This window comes from Lupinus angustifolius, chromosome LG01, assembly GCF_001865875.1.
Source record: "Lupinus angustifolius cultivar Tanjil chromosome LG01, LupAngTanjil_v1.0, whole genome shotgun sequence".
NCBI classification, from domain to species: Eukaryota; Viridiplantae; Streptophyta; class Magnoliopsida; order Fabales; family Fabaceae; genus Lupinus; species Lupinus angustifolius.
The window spans coordinates 19,723,012-19,738,196 of record NC_032009.1 but is presented as its reverse complement, the minus strand read 5'-3'; the positions used below and the strand labels follow the sequence as shown (position 1 = coordinate 19,738,196).

Below are 15,185 nucleotides of genomic sequence, written 5' to 3'. Positions count from 1 at the left end.
TTAATCTCTTGGTCAAAACTGGTTTTTGTATTAATTTTTTTTATATTTTCCAAAACAACACACCAAGGATTTAAACCTTATAATTGTATAAAACATGTTTCATCACTATATCATTGTAATAATTGAATTATATATCGTAAAAATAATATTTATAAACATGTTCTATTTATTTATTCACTATTATTATATGTGTACTTAATCCGATTTGATGATTGGTATAATATTAATAACTTGCAATTCCTTAGAAATTTTATATATTAGACCAAGATCCTTCAAATTGATGCAGAGATTAGTTAACAGGGATTAAAATCAAAACTACTTAATTTATAGGAACTGAAATCAAAACACAAAGTTAAATGGATGATATAACAAGACACATTGCACTACTAACATGACATTCGATAATCACATCAATATTTTATATCCAAAACTAATGACATGGATCAAATGCAGAACATTCAGAACAATTGATTCGGCATCGAATTACTACGGGTTTGGAACCGAAGATGAAAAGAAATAAGTTCATTACAATCGAAAAGCAAAAAACATCATTACTTCAAGTTTAACTTATGATAAGTTATGTCATGTATCAAATTGTAAAACTGCACATAAATGTATCACACACTATAAGTAACATATGAACTTGAGTTAAATATGCTACATAGTATGCAACCTCATACTTAAACATTAATTTCTACAAATAATATTTCCTTAGCATGTTACTTCAGGTACAAGAAACCCTGAAGACAAGTAAAGTATCTGATGCAAAGTTAGTACACAGAAGCCAAGTTTTCATGCAAAACTTGATCATAATCACTGATATTACAAATGTTATCATTAAGAAAGAAAACCATAGATAGTGGCATGAATGGAACAGCCAGAAAGACAATCTAGTTTCAGAAAATGTTCATCTGCTATCAAAACCAAAGTTGTCAATAACTTAAATCCGGTATGTCATTCCGGCCTAGAATTAACACTCAAGGGGAAGTTCTTGGTAGCACATAATCACGGGAAATCGATACCTGGAAAATTAGTTTCTGTTCAGATTTATAGTGGAACAGAAGTTGATCCTAGTAAGTACACATCTTTTGTTTCAATGATGTAAACATATTTGAACATTATTTTAAGGTAACTCATATTTATCTACTTTCTTTGCTCTTTCTAACAACATGCAACTCTTCACATTTATCTACTTTATTTTAAGGTAACTCACATTTAAGGTTGGGGCTGTCAGAAAATACTAGGATGTGATAGAAAATGTATCTACCCGAAAAAGGGATCGACTAGTCCAAAATGGAATGAACTGACTGAAAAATTCTCTAGATGATAGAAAATGGAGTTCACCTGCCAGACAAAATTTCATATTTTTTTGGTTTATTCACTTGTTGATCTTGGAACGGTAATTCGTGAACACTACAAATTAGGACGAGAATGTCCTAAGAATCGGTTCGCGGTTCAAAGGATGTTACTATGCATACTAATCAAATAATGTCTCAATGAAAAAACAAAACTCAGCTTTTCCATTTCAAGTATAAGTATTTTTCTTTAGATGACAGCATTCTGGTCATTCAGCATTGAATGAACCTGTTTAAATTGTGTGGTTTCAACTTTGTATTGCATTGAACAGATACAGGGAAAGGAAAGTTGAGCGAAAAAGCGTATTTCAAGCATGGAGGAAGCAATAAAAATCAGCATGATGCACAAACCATGACATATACAACTAGAGTACATGTTGACTCACATTTCGGCATTCCAAGAGCTTTTCTGATTCAAAACAATTATCAGAAATTCTTCCTTCTCTCTGCATCTATTGAGACTTCTAACAATCAGATAATTTACTATGATTGCAATTCTTGGATATATCCATTCAAGAAGACCAAATCTGATAGACTCTTCTTCTCAAATAGAGTAAGTCTCATTCTTACATGTTTCATAAAAATATTTATTTGGACAAGCTTTGTAGTGGACATTGTAATTGTATTGCACCCTCAAGGTTCCTTCTAGATCGCGATTGTGTTTGTCGTTGCCTTAAGTTCACTGCAATTGCCAAATCGGCTGCAATAGCAGTTGCGGAGGTTGTAAAAACCACAACTTAGAACCCTCTTTTTTTGTGCTTGGATAAGTGGTGTGAAAAGAGCCGACAACAACAACAACAACAACCAAGCCTTATTCTCACTAGGTGGAGTCGAGTACATGGATTAAACGATGACAAAATGCGTTATCTTGAATCATCGATAAACAAATATAAAGAACATTGAAGTACAATAGTATGATATTGTTTTAAAAAAATGTTGTACAAACAATATAACTCTTGTTTTATTTGCAAGTTTATGTTACATGAAAGTACAATAATACTATGTCTATGTTGTCATGACAGTGCTATCTTCCAATTCAAACACCAAGAGCACTAGTGGAACTAAGAAAAGAAGAGCTTGATAGATTGAGGGGTAATGGGACCGGAGAAAGAAACGAATGGGATCGAATCTACGACTATGACTGCTACAATGACCTTAGTGATCCTGATAAAGGTCCAGATCATCTTAGACCTATCCTAGGCGGGTCTAAGTTATATCCCTATCCTCGCAGAGGAAGAACAGGTCGTAAACCGAGTCTAGCAGGTATTTAACTTACTTGTCCTCAGTTTCAGTTTAAGGTAGCAATCTGAATTGGCTTATGCCAATTGAATTGCAGCCTACTAACATGCTTCTATCCATAAAATATCTGCACTTTAATCCATAACATTTCGAAATGCGGTTGTCATTACTTTATGTTCGCAGTCCACAATCACAGCCTTATGTGGTTGTGCCTACCGTCACAACTGAAATGTTATCATGGTATGCATCAATGATGCAATCTGAAGTTTAAAATCTTCAGGAGAAATTAAAGTTTCCACAATACATTATGTTTGCGGAATAGTGTACGATCTTTTCGATACATCACCTTTGAGTTGATTTTCATTCATTGTTTCATGGAAAACTTTAGGTCCTTCAACTGAAAGCCGGCCACAAGCACTTAATTTTGACATATATGTTCCATCAGATGAGAGATTTGGCCCCAATAAATTGAAGGAGCTCAAATCAAATTGTATCCATGCTATGATACACTTTTTACCACCTAAGGCAGAATCATTACTTCAGAAAAATTCTAGAAGCTTTGATTCATTTGAAGAGATACTTGACATGTTCTCTAGCAATCGAAACCGAAAAGTCGAGGGATGGATCAGAGACAACTTAAAGAAAATGATACCAGTTGAGCACTTAAAGGAAATAACTCGCACAATGAAGAAAAACCCTCCGAAATTTCCTATCCCTCAAATCATATCAGGTAAAGGAGCAACCAAGTAATACAAAGAAAACTTATCACATTGTTTTCTACTTTTCTAAGGTATCTTTTGCTTTATAGAAAATGAATGGACTTGGAAAGATGATATAGAGTTTGGACGACAAATGCTTGCAGGAACTCACCCTGTCAAAATCCAATGCTTGAAGGTACTTCAACACTTGTATATTTCAGAAAGTAGATTTTCCATAAAAAGAAGGAACTCATCACATGCTTCATTAGCACAATACTGATAACATTATGTTCTTGTTTTGAGTTTTCATTTCTGGTTTCTTCGTGCCTGTGTTTGGAAGTTTAACTTCCTTTTCTTGTTTGCTGGCTTCTTAAACATGAGGTTCAACTATAATATTTGGAATATTTTGTGTCAAATCTTGCTATCTCTACTTATATACTTTCCACATTCTACTGCACAGCTATTTTCTCCATTTCTATACATAAAAGCTTATCTCCGTACCGATCATACAGTTATGCCAGGGTTGTTTTTAAACTCGAAAGAATATCACATCTCGAGCATTTGTCCTACACTTAACAAATTTTAACCAAGGTCAAGCACAAAAGACATATATAGATACGACTTTACTGCGTATTTGTTTGTGCCTTTCCCTTTTACCTGCATCAAATCTCCATCCCCATTTTTTACTTCATAAATAAACGATTTATCAAGGTCTTCGAACATTTTTACACTAAATGCATCCATTGTCTATAAGCTGGGTGTTGCAAATGTCACGACTTCTGAAAACCGAAAGCAATAAGAAGCTTTTGTTTGTGATATTCTATTTCAGCTGCATATGCATGTCAAGTTGCCAATAAAAAGGTCTTGTTTCCGGTATTCTATTTCTGCTGCATATGCCTGTGAAAGTTGATTTGGGCTAATATTTTCATATATGCACACCTTAGCAATAAGTTCAACATATCCACTCTAAGAACTATTGGTTCTATAGTTGTATAATCAAAATTGTGTGTAAAACTTTCACCAAAACAAAAAATTGCATGTAAAACCACATTTTTGGCCTAATCAATGTTGGTTTCAATTTACTTTTCAGAACTTCCCACCTAAAAGCAAATTCGGAGTAGAGAGTTCAATAAATCCATTAATCATAGAACCGAAGCTTGAAGGATGGACACTTCCTCAGGTAAATAAAAATAGTCTAGATCCTTTCACATTTGAGAAAATCAGCATTGTTTTTACTTCTATTAGGTGTCAAATAATCTAAATGCTGCAGAACATATTGGATTAAAGTATGCACTTAAGTTTAGGACTAATGGGAAAATAGGAGCATATTAGGGAACTTTCTAAATATGGCAGAGCACATGCTAAAAAGGTTTAAACAGAGGAGCAATATTACATTCACTTAAAATACAAATTCAAGAGCCTCACCACAAATTTAAAATACAAATTCAAAATGTGGGTCTATCATGATCATATTATCTTCTAAGCAATCTAATGGTGGCTGCAATCTACTTCTTGTTTGTGCTGATACCTAGTAATCACAGGTAGCGACGAGTCTCACATTGTTGCTTTATGACCTTTCGTTAAATTGAAGTATCAAGAAAACAACTATCCTCGAACTTTCCATATGCACTTTTTTATAGGCCTTTCCATATGCATTTATTAACTATGGTAGTTCACAGACAGCAACAACCAAGCCTAAACCCCACCAGGTAGGGTCGGCTATCTAGATTGAACGACATCCTAATGCAAAATTATAGTAGTTAATATAGTAAAAATATTTAAGTATCTTACCTTAATGTGCTGGTAGTTTACAGTCCTTTTTCTTCAAGAAGTGCACTCTATCCGGCAACAGGGATATCTTATTATTTACTACCATTTCCTCACAAAATTTATCAGGCATTGGAACAGGGAAGAATATTCATGCTGGACCACCATGACTATATCATTCCATTTTTGAACAGAATGAACAAAAATGGGATCTGTGCCTATGCATCCAGGACAATACTATTCTTAAGGAGTGATGGTATGCTCAAGCCGATGGCGATAGAACTTAGCTTGCCAGGCTCATCTCTAGGATATGAAGTCCCGAAAGTTTTTGTTCCAGCCAAACAAGGGACGGAAGCAGCGCTTTGGCAGCTCGCTAAAGCTCACGTCTTAGCTAATGATGCTGTTTATCATCAACTAATGAGCCATTGGTTAGTGCAAATACTCATGCAATCACAATTACTAAAGTTCGCATGCTAATATCGTAACTTTAACTTGACATAAGTTCTATTTTTTGCCCTATGCTGTTGTCTAAATTAAAGATGCACCACTAGAATTCTTCAGGATTTGTTTATTTTTACGAGATTCCGGAGGAATAATGATTTCTATCACTATTGTTGATAGCATAACACAAGCACTTTTCAACAATAAAAGAAGGATGATTAGTAATGCGAACTCACTCTATTGCAACATTCTGTGTCATCTAAGTGTTCTGCAATGAAAAATTGTGCAGGTTGCACACCCATGCAGTTGTTGAACCATTTATCATAGCCACTAAAAGACGGTTGAGTGTTATGCATCCGATCCATCGGATCTTGAATCCACATTTCAAAGACACCATGCACGTAAATGCCTTAGCACGACTTATCCTTATAAACTCGGGAGGAATTCTGGAGAGAACATTATTCCCTGGTGAGTTCTCTATGCAAATTTCTTCTGAGCTCTATAAAGAGTGGAGATTTGATGAACAAGGTCTTCCTGCTGATCTACTCAAAAGGTACATTAGAAACTACCATAATTTACCATGTTTAAACCATAGTTACTAGGTTCGGTCATTAACCTGGAATATCGTATGCTGCATTGCTGCTCCGCGTGTGATGTACCGCACACCAAGTTCATCTTCAGGAAAGTCGTGTAATAATGATAATAATGTAAAAGGGTAGGCTTCACTAGAATGAGCTTGTATATAAAGTGAGCAAATAAGTGTGTACTCACCCTATATCACATGGATACCTTACTCACTTTACACAAGTCATAGTTTCAAATTGTGGACCCGTATTACCTGATGCAACCATAATATTAACGTTAGGGTGAGTGTTGCGACCAAGTCAACTCATAATTGCAGTGTGGCCCCAGATCACAGTAATGCGAATGCATATAGGCTACAATACATTCAAAAACAAACTTTCGATCACAAAAAATTTGACATACAATAGACGCAATCCACATCACGGTGATTGTAATGCACACAATCACAATGGATGTAATCACATCCACAATATAAAATCATGACATACTTTCTCACTTTGGAGGAAATTTTCCAAATTTAGAAACATGACGAACTACATATCCAAATGAACCGTGTGCTCATACCCGTAGTCATGTACCGTGTTCCTAGGAACTATGTATTAAACTAACTTTCATGGCATCTTTCACTTCCACTGCTTTACCATGTTATGAAACCAAACCAAAGTGGTAAAAAGTGAAAACAAATGATTTTGCAGGGGCATTGCTATAGAAGACTCAGATGTAAACAACCCTACTGGGATTAAGCTCATCTTGCAGGACTATCCCTATGCCATTGATGGACTAGAAATATGGGTTGCCATCAAAAAATGGGTCAATAGCTTCTGCTCATTCTTCTACAACAACAATGATGCCGCCATCAAGGCTGATGTTGAACTCCAAGGTTGGTGGTCCGAAATTCGAACTCATGGTCATAGTGACAAACAAAGTGAGACATGGTGGTATGAAATGACTACACTAACAAATCTTGTAGAAGCATTAACAACTCTCATATGGACTGCTTCTGCTCAGCATGCATCTCTAAACTATGGCCAATATGATTACAATGGTTACCCTCCGAACCGTCCCACGCTATGCCGGAAGTTTATTCCGAATGAAGGAACAACTGAGTTTGGTGAGTTCCTAAAGGATCCTGATAAGTTTTTACTCAATATGTTACCTGACAGGTTTGAGATGAGTCTTGCTGTGGCATTGGTAAATGTCCTCTCTCAGCACACCTGTGATGAAGTTTACTTGGGTTGCAAGTCATCACCGGGGTGGATAGATAATGAATTGATTCAGAATATATTTGCAGAGTTCAGAGAAGAATTGAAAGATATTCAAACAAGGATCTTAGAAAGAAACAGAGATCCCAAGCTTAAGAATCGACGAGGACCTGCAAATATTGAATACACTCTTTTGTATCCGAAGATGTCCTCTAGTTCTGGGTCAAAACATGAAACCATGGCAAGAGGAATACCAAATAGCATCTCAATATAACTACATTATAAATCTATAAACTATCATCTTCCAATATATTTTTCACCAAAATTTAAATATATAGTTAATGGTATATAACCAAATCTTGTGTGCATCTCGGTTTGACAAATTCAACACCCTCTTGTTTTTTTGGTATAACCAAATCTCTCGTAAGGAACTAATTCATTTCGACATGTGTGACTAACCCTCCCAACAAGTGACACTCTCAGGAATCAAACACTATGATGTTTGCAACAATGCAGTTGATTCTTTATCTTACTTAGCTGGAGACAGAGTTGAAAATTTGGCCAGAGAGTCCTTCAAATTAAATTATATTTCACATTATTGATCTGGAACAGTTGTAATATCCCAAAACACCCCTTTAACCACCAGCTACTGATTAAGAACAGACTCAAGAGTTGGAAAACAGAGATCGCCTCTCCTTTGAGTTCTCAGGTATAAATCCCTCCTTCAAGAAGCATGTCAATGGGTCTATCTGAGATATAGGTATGGTAGATGATAAACTAGCTGCAGTGTTGTAAATTGTGATTGCGGTCGCGATTGCTATAACGGTTACGGTTACTACGATTGTGGTAGCGATTGCTATAATGGTTATGGTTACTGCGATTGCGGTAGTTGCGATGCGGATTGCAGCCGTTGCGGTGTAAATTATTTTGTGATTAAAAAACTATTTTTAAATTCGATGCGGCCTGATGCAATCCAAATGCGGTTGCAGTCCGGTGCAGTTGCGTTGCAGCCCAATGTAGTTATGTTACGGCCCAATGCGGCCGCATCAGTGCGATTCAGAATCACACCGCAATTGCAGTATGATGCGGTTGCAGCAATCACTACAACCACAGTATTGCGACTGCGTCGCAATATTGCAACCGCAATTTAAATCACTGACTGGCTGCTTTATGCATTCAAGGGAAATGTTCATGCACTTTAGACTATCTCCTATTAATGCCTTCAAATCGGTCGGTTTAGTCCGGTTTCTTAATCATTGTCTCGATTACTTTTTCGTTAAACATGTTTAAGTTTACATAATCATTGCAAATAAAATTGTAAATGTAAGGAAAGTACATTAATATGTTAATAAATTAGATGGTAAATATAGAATACAGATAAAGTAACATCTTGTACTCATGCATTTCAGGATCATTACAAGAAAATCCAAATCAGCATTACTTCAATCACTCTCTGTCCCTCTCAGATTGGCAATCCAGAGAGAAAGCGTGTATAAAAATCCAATGCCTCCTTTGGTTTATATTCAGGAACAGTATGCCCAGCACCCTGTACCGATATAATCAATCAATTAGTACGAGAAAAAGATGTATATACTGATAGTATAAGAGTTTTTTACATTTTCACGATATTAGACTCGGTATAAAGACCAAACCAAACTAATTCAATTTTCTAAAAGAATTTTATATACAAACCTTTATGGTCAGAAAAGTGAGATTTTTGTCATATCCTTGTGTAAACCTGCAACAAATTAAGACAATGAAATCAATTTCTAACAAGGTTGGTCCTTTCTATAGGCAGTGAAAAACATTTCTTGTGGATATTTTGGTCACATGCTGCAATCTTAAGGCCTTTGGAATTATGAACAAGTTCAGGATTTTAAACAAGGTCCTTCCATTCAACTGAGTAAAATGTTTGAAGATTTATTAAGTAGGTTAAGAGGGAAATGGAACGGTAAGTACCCAGCAACTTGACCGTTGGATGTCCAAGGCCTCCATTCATCAACAATCTTGTATCCGATTGATCTCGTCCATGCTTGACTCCCCGTAAATGGAACACACATGTCATGATCACCGCTGCCGAAATCATGAAACGTTGAAGTTTTCTTATCAATTAACACAGAAAAAGATGTCTACTACATGAAGCAATTATCAAAGGTGGCAAACAGCAACTAAAGCAATAAGTTTCTGAGCAAAGAACTTGAGATATATCTATCTAGTAATTTGTGGGGAAATTAGTGGTAATTGTAGGAGTAAACACCTATAGAGTAACGAGATTAGGAAAATCGTATTGGAGTAAGAAAGTAATTACAAGCAATGTCATTATGTAGTAATAATCTCATAATTGAGATTAGGAAGTTCAATAATTTGTAAACAAATGAGAGCTTTTCGGGGACAAACCCTTCCCTGGTTTTCTCTAGCTTTTCGGGCACATGTTAATGGTTATACATAAGCAAACTCTGAATTGATACGTAGTCAGTACTTTAAGAAGCATGATAAGAAATAAATGTTCAAAGAGAAGCCGAGGGAGATCGTGAATAAATGTAATAATGCTGTTATATTGGAAACTCACCTGTATATAAGTGCTCGATATCCTTTGGAAGTTAGGTTCTTGTGGAACTTGATCATGCTCCCAGCATCATGATTGAATGAAATCCTGTCTGTACATAAGTCCCAACTACTGACCACACTTTCCTGTTTCATCAGAAAGATCACAATTTAGTTCGGTCATATATAAATACATTATAGGTTACTTAACTAGAAGCCGAACCTCTACTGTGTGAATTGCTTTCCTGACTGCTGCATTGTTCAACCATGAGGTTGCGACTTCATCGTCCTGAATGATAATACTAGACCTTGTTACTTGTTAAACATCCAATGAATATGCATTATGTCAAACATACAAGGTTAAGTACAAGATAGAAGACACTTTCAACTGTGTATTTCATTTGCATTTAAGTTTCTCTTACTAACTCGACCACATTTTCAATTTCATGATTGTTTTCATCGTTTTGTAATTTAGCTATCAGTTTTTTTTTTCCGCGAGAATTTTTACATTTTTTAGCAATAAAGAATTAGTACTTCTGAGGTGTATACAAGTAGACAATAAACATACAATTCAAGAATCAAACAATTAAAATCAATTGGAGGCCGGGAAGTGGATATTAGATGGTAGTACTAAAGAAACCTACAGTGCATGGAACGTTGTTGCTATTGCTCAGTTGTGGCCAAGTTGGTACGAATCCATCTCTGACAGGTGCTCTCAGGGGCCAAGCACGACCGAACATTCTTTTCCTCACGGCAAGAGGTTTCTCAGTCTCACCCAGTTTCCGGAAGCTAGATGGCAACCTAATATAGGAGGATGCTGTAAACCCCTCTGCCTCTATGCCATGATAGCATGGTTCTAGAATGTCATATATGTTTAACCCATCAATGGCCTACAATGAAACATATCAACTTTTTACCATCAATGAGTGTCAACATCATCTAAAGTTCATTTATTTTTAACTTGAATTACCTGATCAACTTTTTCAAGTTTGCTAGAGCAATTATCACTTATCGAATTGTAGAAATTCCCTTTGCACTCAACATTGACCTCCTGCATCGGCAAGGACCAATGATTAAATGAAACACATTAAAAGGTAACAAACACACAGCTAGATTTCAAACAAAAGATAAAGTTCTAACTTATTGCCGTATTTTGTTAAGGAAATTTCATTGCAGCTAACAGCAATGGTTAGATCGACAGGTCACCTCATTTTAACATAAAGTTAGGGAGAAAATGAGTTACTTCAAATTTAGTATTCCACAAATCAACCTCCGAAGAAAGAAATTATGCTCAGAGAAAATGAAAATTAACTTGTCGAAAAAGGGACAGCATTGATTTAAAAACATTTAAGATGTTTAGATATGACAGACTCTAGAAAGCATTTACGATTTTACATATTTCAAAAGCAAAAAACACAAACAATTAATGTTTTGGTCTATTAAGAAGATAAAATGATGATGAGTCACTTGGTTTGTTTTCACCTCAAACAGATTATCAGAGATAAGACCCATCCCATGTGCAAATGGTACAAGAGCATTGCCGTCAATTTGTTCATCTGTAACACCATTTCCAACCATGTAACCCTGCACACGAAGACTTCAGATTGCGGCCATAAAAGGCTCGAAAACGTAATTTGATCACTTAAAAATAAAGACCTGGAAATTCAGAATGGGCCTTGCACCAGCATCAATTCCTGTAGAAGATCAAGAAATAGCTCCTTACTTGACACTTATCATTGTAACACATTGATTCAATATTTTAAGGAAATAACTTACTACCTTTCATTACTTCATAAGCGAGAGTAGGCACATAAACTCCAGCATATGACTCTCCGGCAATGAAGAATGGATTGGGAAGGAACTCGGGATATAGGTTAAACCACTGGTTTGTTAGTTGCAAACAAAAAAGGTAGATATGTAAGGAAATTGGAAAAACAATACAGAAGACTCGATGATTCAAAAAATTTATTTCAAAACTTCTTTGTTGCTTCCTTAACTACCTTAAGGAGAAAGGCATGTGTATCCGAGGCAGTCTTTATGTCTCCGGTTATGTAATCGGTATCATTCTTTGAGTATGAGAACCCCACACCAGCAGGAGAATCCAAATACAAAACATTCGAAACCTATGACGCAAAACAGAACCATATATAGAATGATCAAAAGAAGACATAGTTTATAATTGATGAATTACACAGATACTCAACTACAAACAACACTACGGGAAGAAATCATAATTCCCTTTCTCAAAAGACACAATGCCCCGTTCTAAATTTAACGCAGTTTAAGATGTGCAGACCTTTGACCAGCTGTGTGGATTGAGGTGCAGTGTCGGTAGACCTCCCTTTGTCTTTGCGGCTTCAAAATTAAAAGGACCTGAAATAGATGATCAATAGCCACATAAATTATAATTTAAATCACTCATGAAAATGACATTCGCTCAATATGCTCAAACTCCGATTTTCGGCTAAAAACATATATCAAACTCTGAATTTCAGATAAAAACAGATATATGCTCAAATGATTCAATAGTGGGATTAATGATGCTTAACCATTATATTTGTCACAAAATATGCAAAATATCTGATAAATATTTTTAAGCAATGTCTCATGTTCGAATCTGGAATGGTATAAATAGCAGAGTTTTGTTCCCTTCAATGGATCTTTCCGGCTTGATTAAGATTAGTCAAAGATTAACATATTCCCAAATATGATGGTATTTAATGGAGAAAGTGAATAATTACCATGCTCGTATATGAAGCCATCGAAACTAGAGCACCCGGGACCACCATTAAGCCACAGAACAACTGGATCCTCAGATGGTTTACCTTCTGATGCAACAAAATAGTAATACAAGTTCCTTCCATGATTTTCATCGACCGTCACATACCTTCAATTTCTCAAAACAGATCCACAGAATCAGAAACAATGAAATTCTACCATTTTGAGAGAATTGAATAGTCATATGAAAATAGAATACAACAAAATGCAATTTGCTTAAAGTGTTCCAATCTTAACTGTTGAATACAATGAATTGTTGAAATCATTATACCCAACAACACAATTTAGTCCATAATTTCATATTAATAATACACTTTAGCATATAAATTGGAATCTACACTTTATAGCAACTTCAATAATCCAATCCATAGTGTTACATAATGGAATCTAACATCATTTTCCCACTTCATTCATTCCAAACCTAAGTTACATTTCATAATTCATATCAGTTCGTCACTTTTTATATTATTATTACTATTATAAGATTTTCTTATTAACGAACCCGATACGTGGTACACAGAAGCCTTAAATCATCTGTACATAGGGTCGAATCAGTGAATCATGTAACTATAAATCAAAACCATTTTTTTATTCGCAAAAATAATATTATTAAAATAACTTCACAAATGATTGTTTGAGCACCAAACCCAATTATTTACATTTTACCAAACAAAATTATAACCATAAAAAAGAAAAGGACCAACAACAAGACGCTGGTCAAGCCGTGTAAAGCTTCACTAGATCCCATGATCATCAAAAGGTCAAGGTTCGATCCTATGAGCAACACTTATCGGGAGGACAGTCAGATACCCGAAAGAGATTAGTTACTTAGCCGAATATCATTAATAATACCAACAACAACAAAAATTAAAGGGGCATAGAGATATTATACCCAGCATAGTGATTGGAAGGTAAAGAACCATTGAAGCCTGGAACTTGTGTTACAAGGGAATTTTGAGGTGCTGATTGAGTTAACAACAAGACATAGCTGAAGTAAATATGAAACAAGAACCAATGAACACAACTTGTAACTGTTTTGGACATTTTGTTAAGGAAAAAAACTTAGGTATGTGGAACAAAAGTGAAGGGCAATTTATAGGATTTTAAGGATTGTAACTACTTTTGTTGTTAGGAAGTTGCAAATTGTGTGAGTTAGGGTACCTTTAAAGTCAAGGGTTGTTAGAAAGAAACAGAATCAATGGGAGAAAGAGAAGATAAAGAGTAACTGTTTAGGGAAATGTGACGTTTTAGGATTTATCTTTCATCTTCTTTAGCAACTAATCTAGTTCAGTTTGTGTGTCTTTTGGCCGAACAAGTATTACTCGTAAGAATTGAAACTTTACTTAGAGTTGGATAGTCTTATCGGTTAAAAAAATAATAATATCATTAGATATTTTTTGAATTTGTCTTTCATCCTTTTCATATTACACCATTTTGTTACTTTTAGGTAGATTATTACAAAATATTAAATTTATTAATATATCTAGTCATAAGATGATTTTTTTGTTTTCTACCGTTATTCTCTCACTCTAGACAATCTTATCGAAGCTGGGAACATCCATAAATATATGAGGCTAACTTTTTCAACGTACATTTTTTCATCTATAAGACTCGAACCTGATACATTACTTGAGGAGAATCAAGTATGTACTACTATAATCAACACTAATTGGTAGTCATAAGATGATTTGATAGTTAGAATCTCATTCACAACAAATTTAAAAATAAATTAAATTAAATTATAAAGCTTGACGACTAAGGATAAAAGGTTGAAGTGAAGGAAGTTGAGGGTTCGAGTTTCACCTACAATAAATATTAAATATGATCAAAAATAATTTTATCATATTTATTAAGTTATTCTTTATTAATGAAATTATATCATTTTTTTCACCTGGATTGAAATTATTTAAATTAATAAAAAAATTCATTTCTCATACATTAAACTTAAAAAACAAGAAAAGTCCTAAAAATAATAAAAAAAATCATTTCTCATACATTAAACTTTAAAAACAAGAAAAGTCCTAAAAAAAGGGATAAATATGAGAGGTAATATAGAATTGGAGATTGGTTGAGTGTTGTGAAAGTGAATGTTCCAATAATAAGAGTGTACTACTCACTTTCCTATTTTTTTATATCTCACCAAATCATATCAATATCTCACTCCATAATAACTCTTTCATTCTAATCTACTTCCAAATATTCCAATTTTTCACTCTTAACCAAATTTGGTATTAACCATTTTGGACCATAAGAATATATGTTAGAATCAATGAAGTAAATCGGATAGTTCATTTAAAATTAAATAAAAACATAGAAAAGTTATTGGAATGTGACTATTACTTATACATTTGTATATATTTATATATAATTATTAATTATATGTGTTATCATCTGATCAAATTTGAAAGAAGTTTAAGGGATCAAATTTTATTGGGAACATTTTCTGATTTAATATCCAATAACATTAACTTCTTTAAAGGAAGACAAAAAATTGAAGACTTTAAAATATGGAAAAAAAAAGTACAAAATTAAGTAAATGTCATGAAAAGAAGGCTATAGTTTTGCAGTTGAAATAT

At 34.5% G+C, this 15,185-nt stretch overlaps 2 protein-coding genes across 2 annotated transcripts; one reads left to right on the top strand and one right to left on the bottom strand.

Annotated features, from left to right (window-relative positions):
* Positions 510–7,625, top strand: LOC109351988 (probable linoleate 9S-lipoxygenase 5). The gene is made up of 9 exons (XM_019593741.1): positions 510–1,073; positions 1,628–1,908; positions 2,378–2,618; positions 2,983–3,324; positions 3,403–3,488; positions 4,383–4,472; positions 5,189–5,487; positions 5,790–6,053; positions 6,781–7,625. Exons 1-9 carry the CDS (start codon positions 869–871, stop codon positions 7,559–7,561), a joined length of 2,589 nt encoding a protein of 862 aa, XP_019449286.1. The 5' UTR covers positions 510–868; the 3' UTR covers positions 7,562–7,625.
* On the bottom strand, positions 8,582–13,744 carry LOC109352003 (serine carboxypeptidase-like 20). Its single transcript, XM_019593765.1, has 14 exons — positions 13,502–13,744; positions 12,573–12,718; positions 12,128–12,204; positions 11,832–11,954; positions 11,611–11,713; positions 11,488–11,525; positions 11,314–11,415; positions 10,802–10,882; positions 10,476–10,721; positions 10,055–10,120; positions 9,857–9,978; positions 9,247–9,360; positions 8,980–9,025; positions 8,582–8,833 (listed from the first exon to the last, which is right to left on the bottom strand). The coding sequence occupies exons 1-14, from the start codon at positions 13,651–13,653 to the stop codon at positions 8,750–8,752; spliced, it is 1,500 nt and encodes a 499-aa protein (XP_019449310.1). The 5' UTR covers positions 13,654–13,744; the 3' UTR covers positions 8,582–8,749.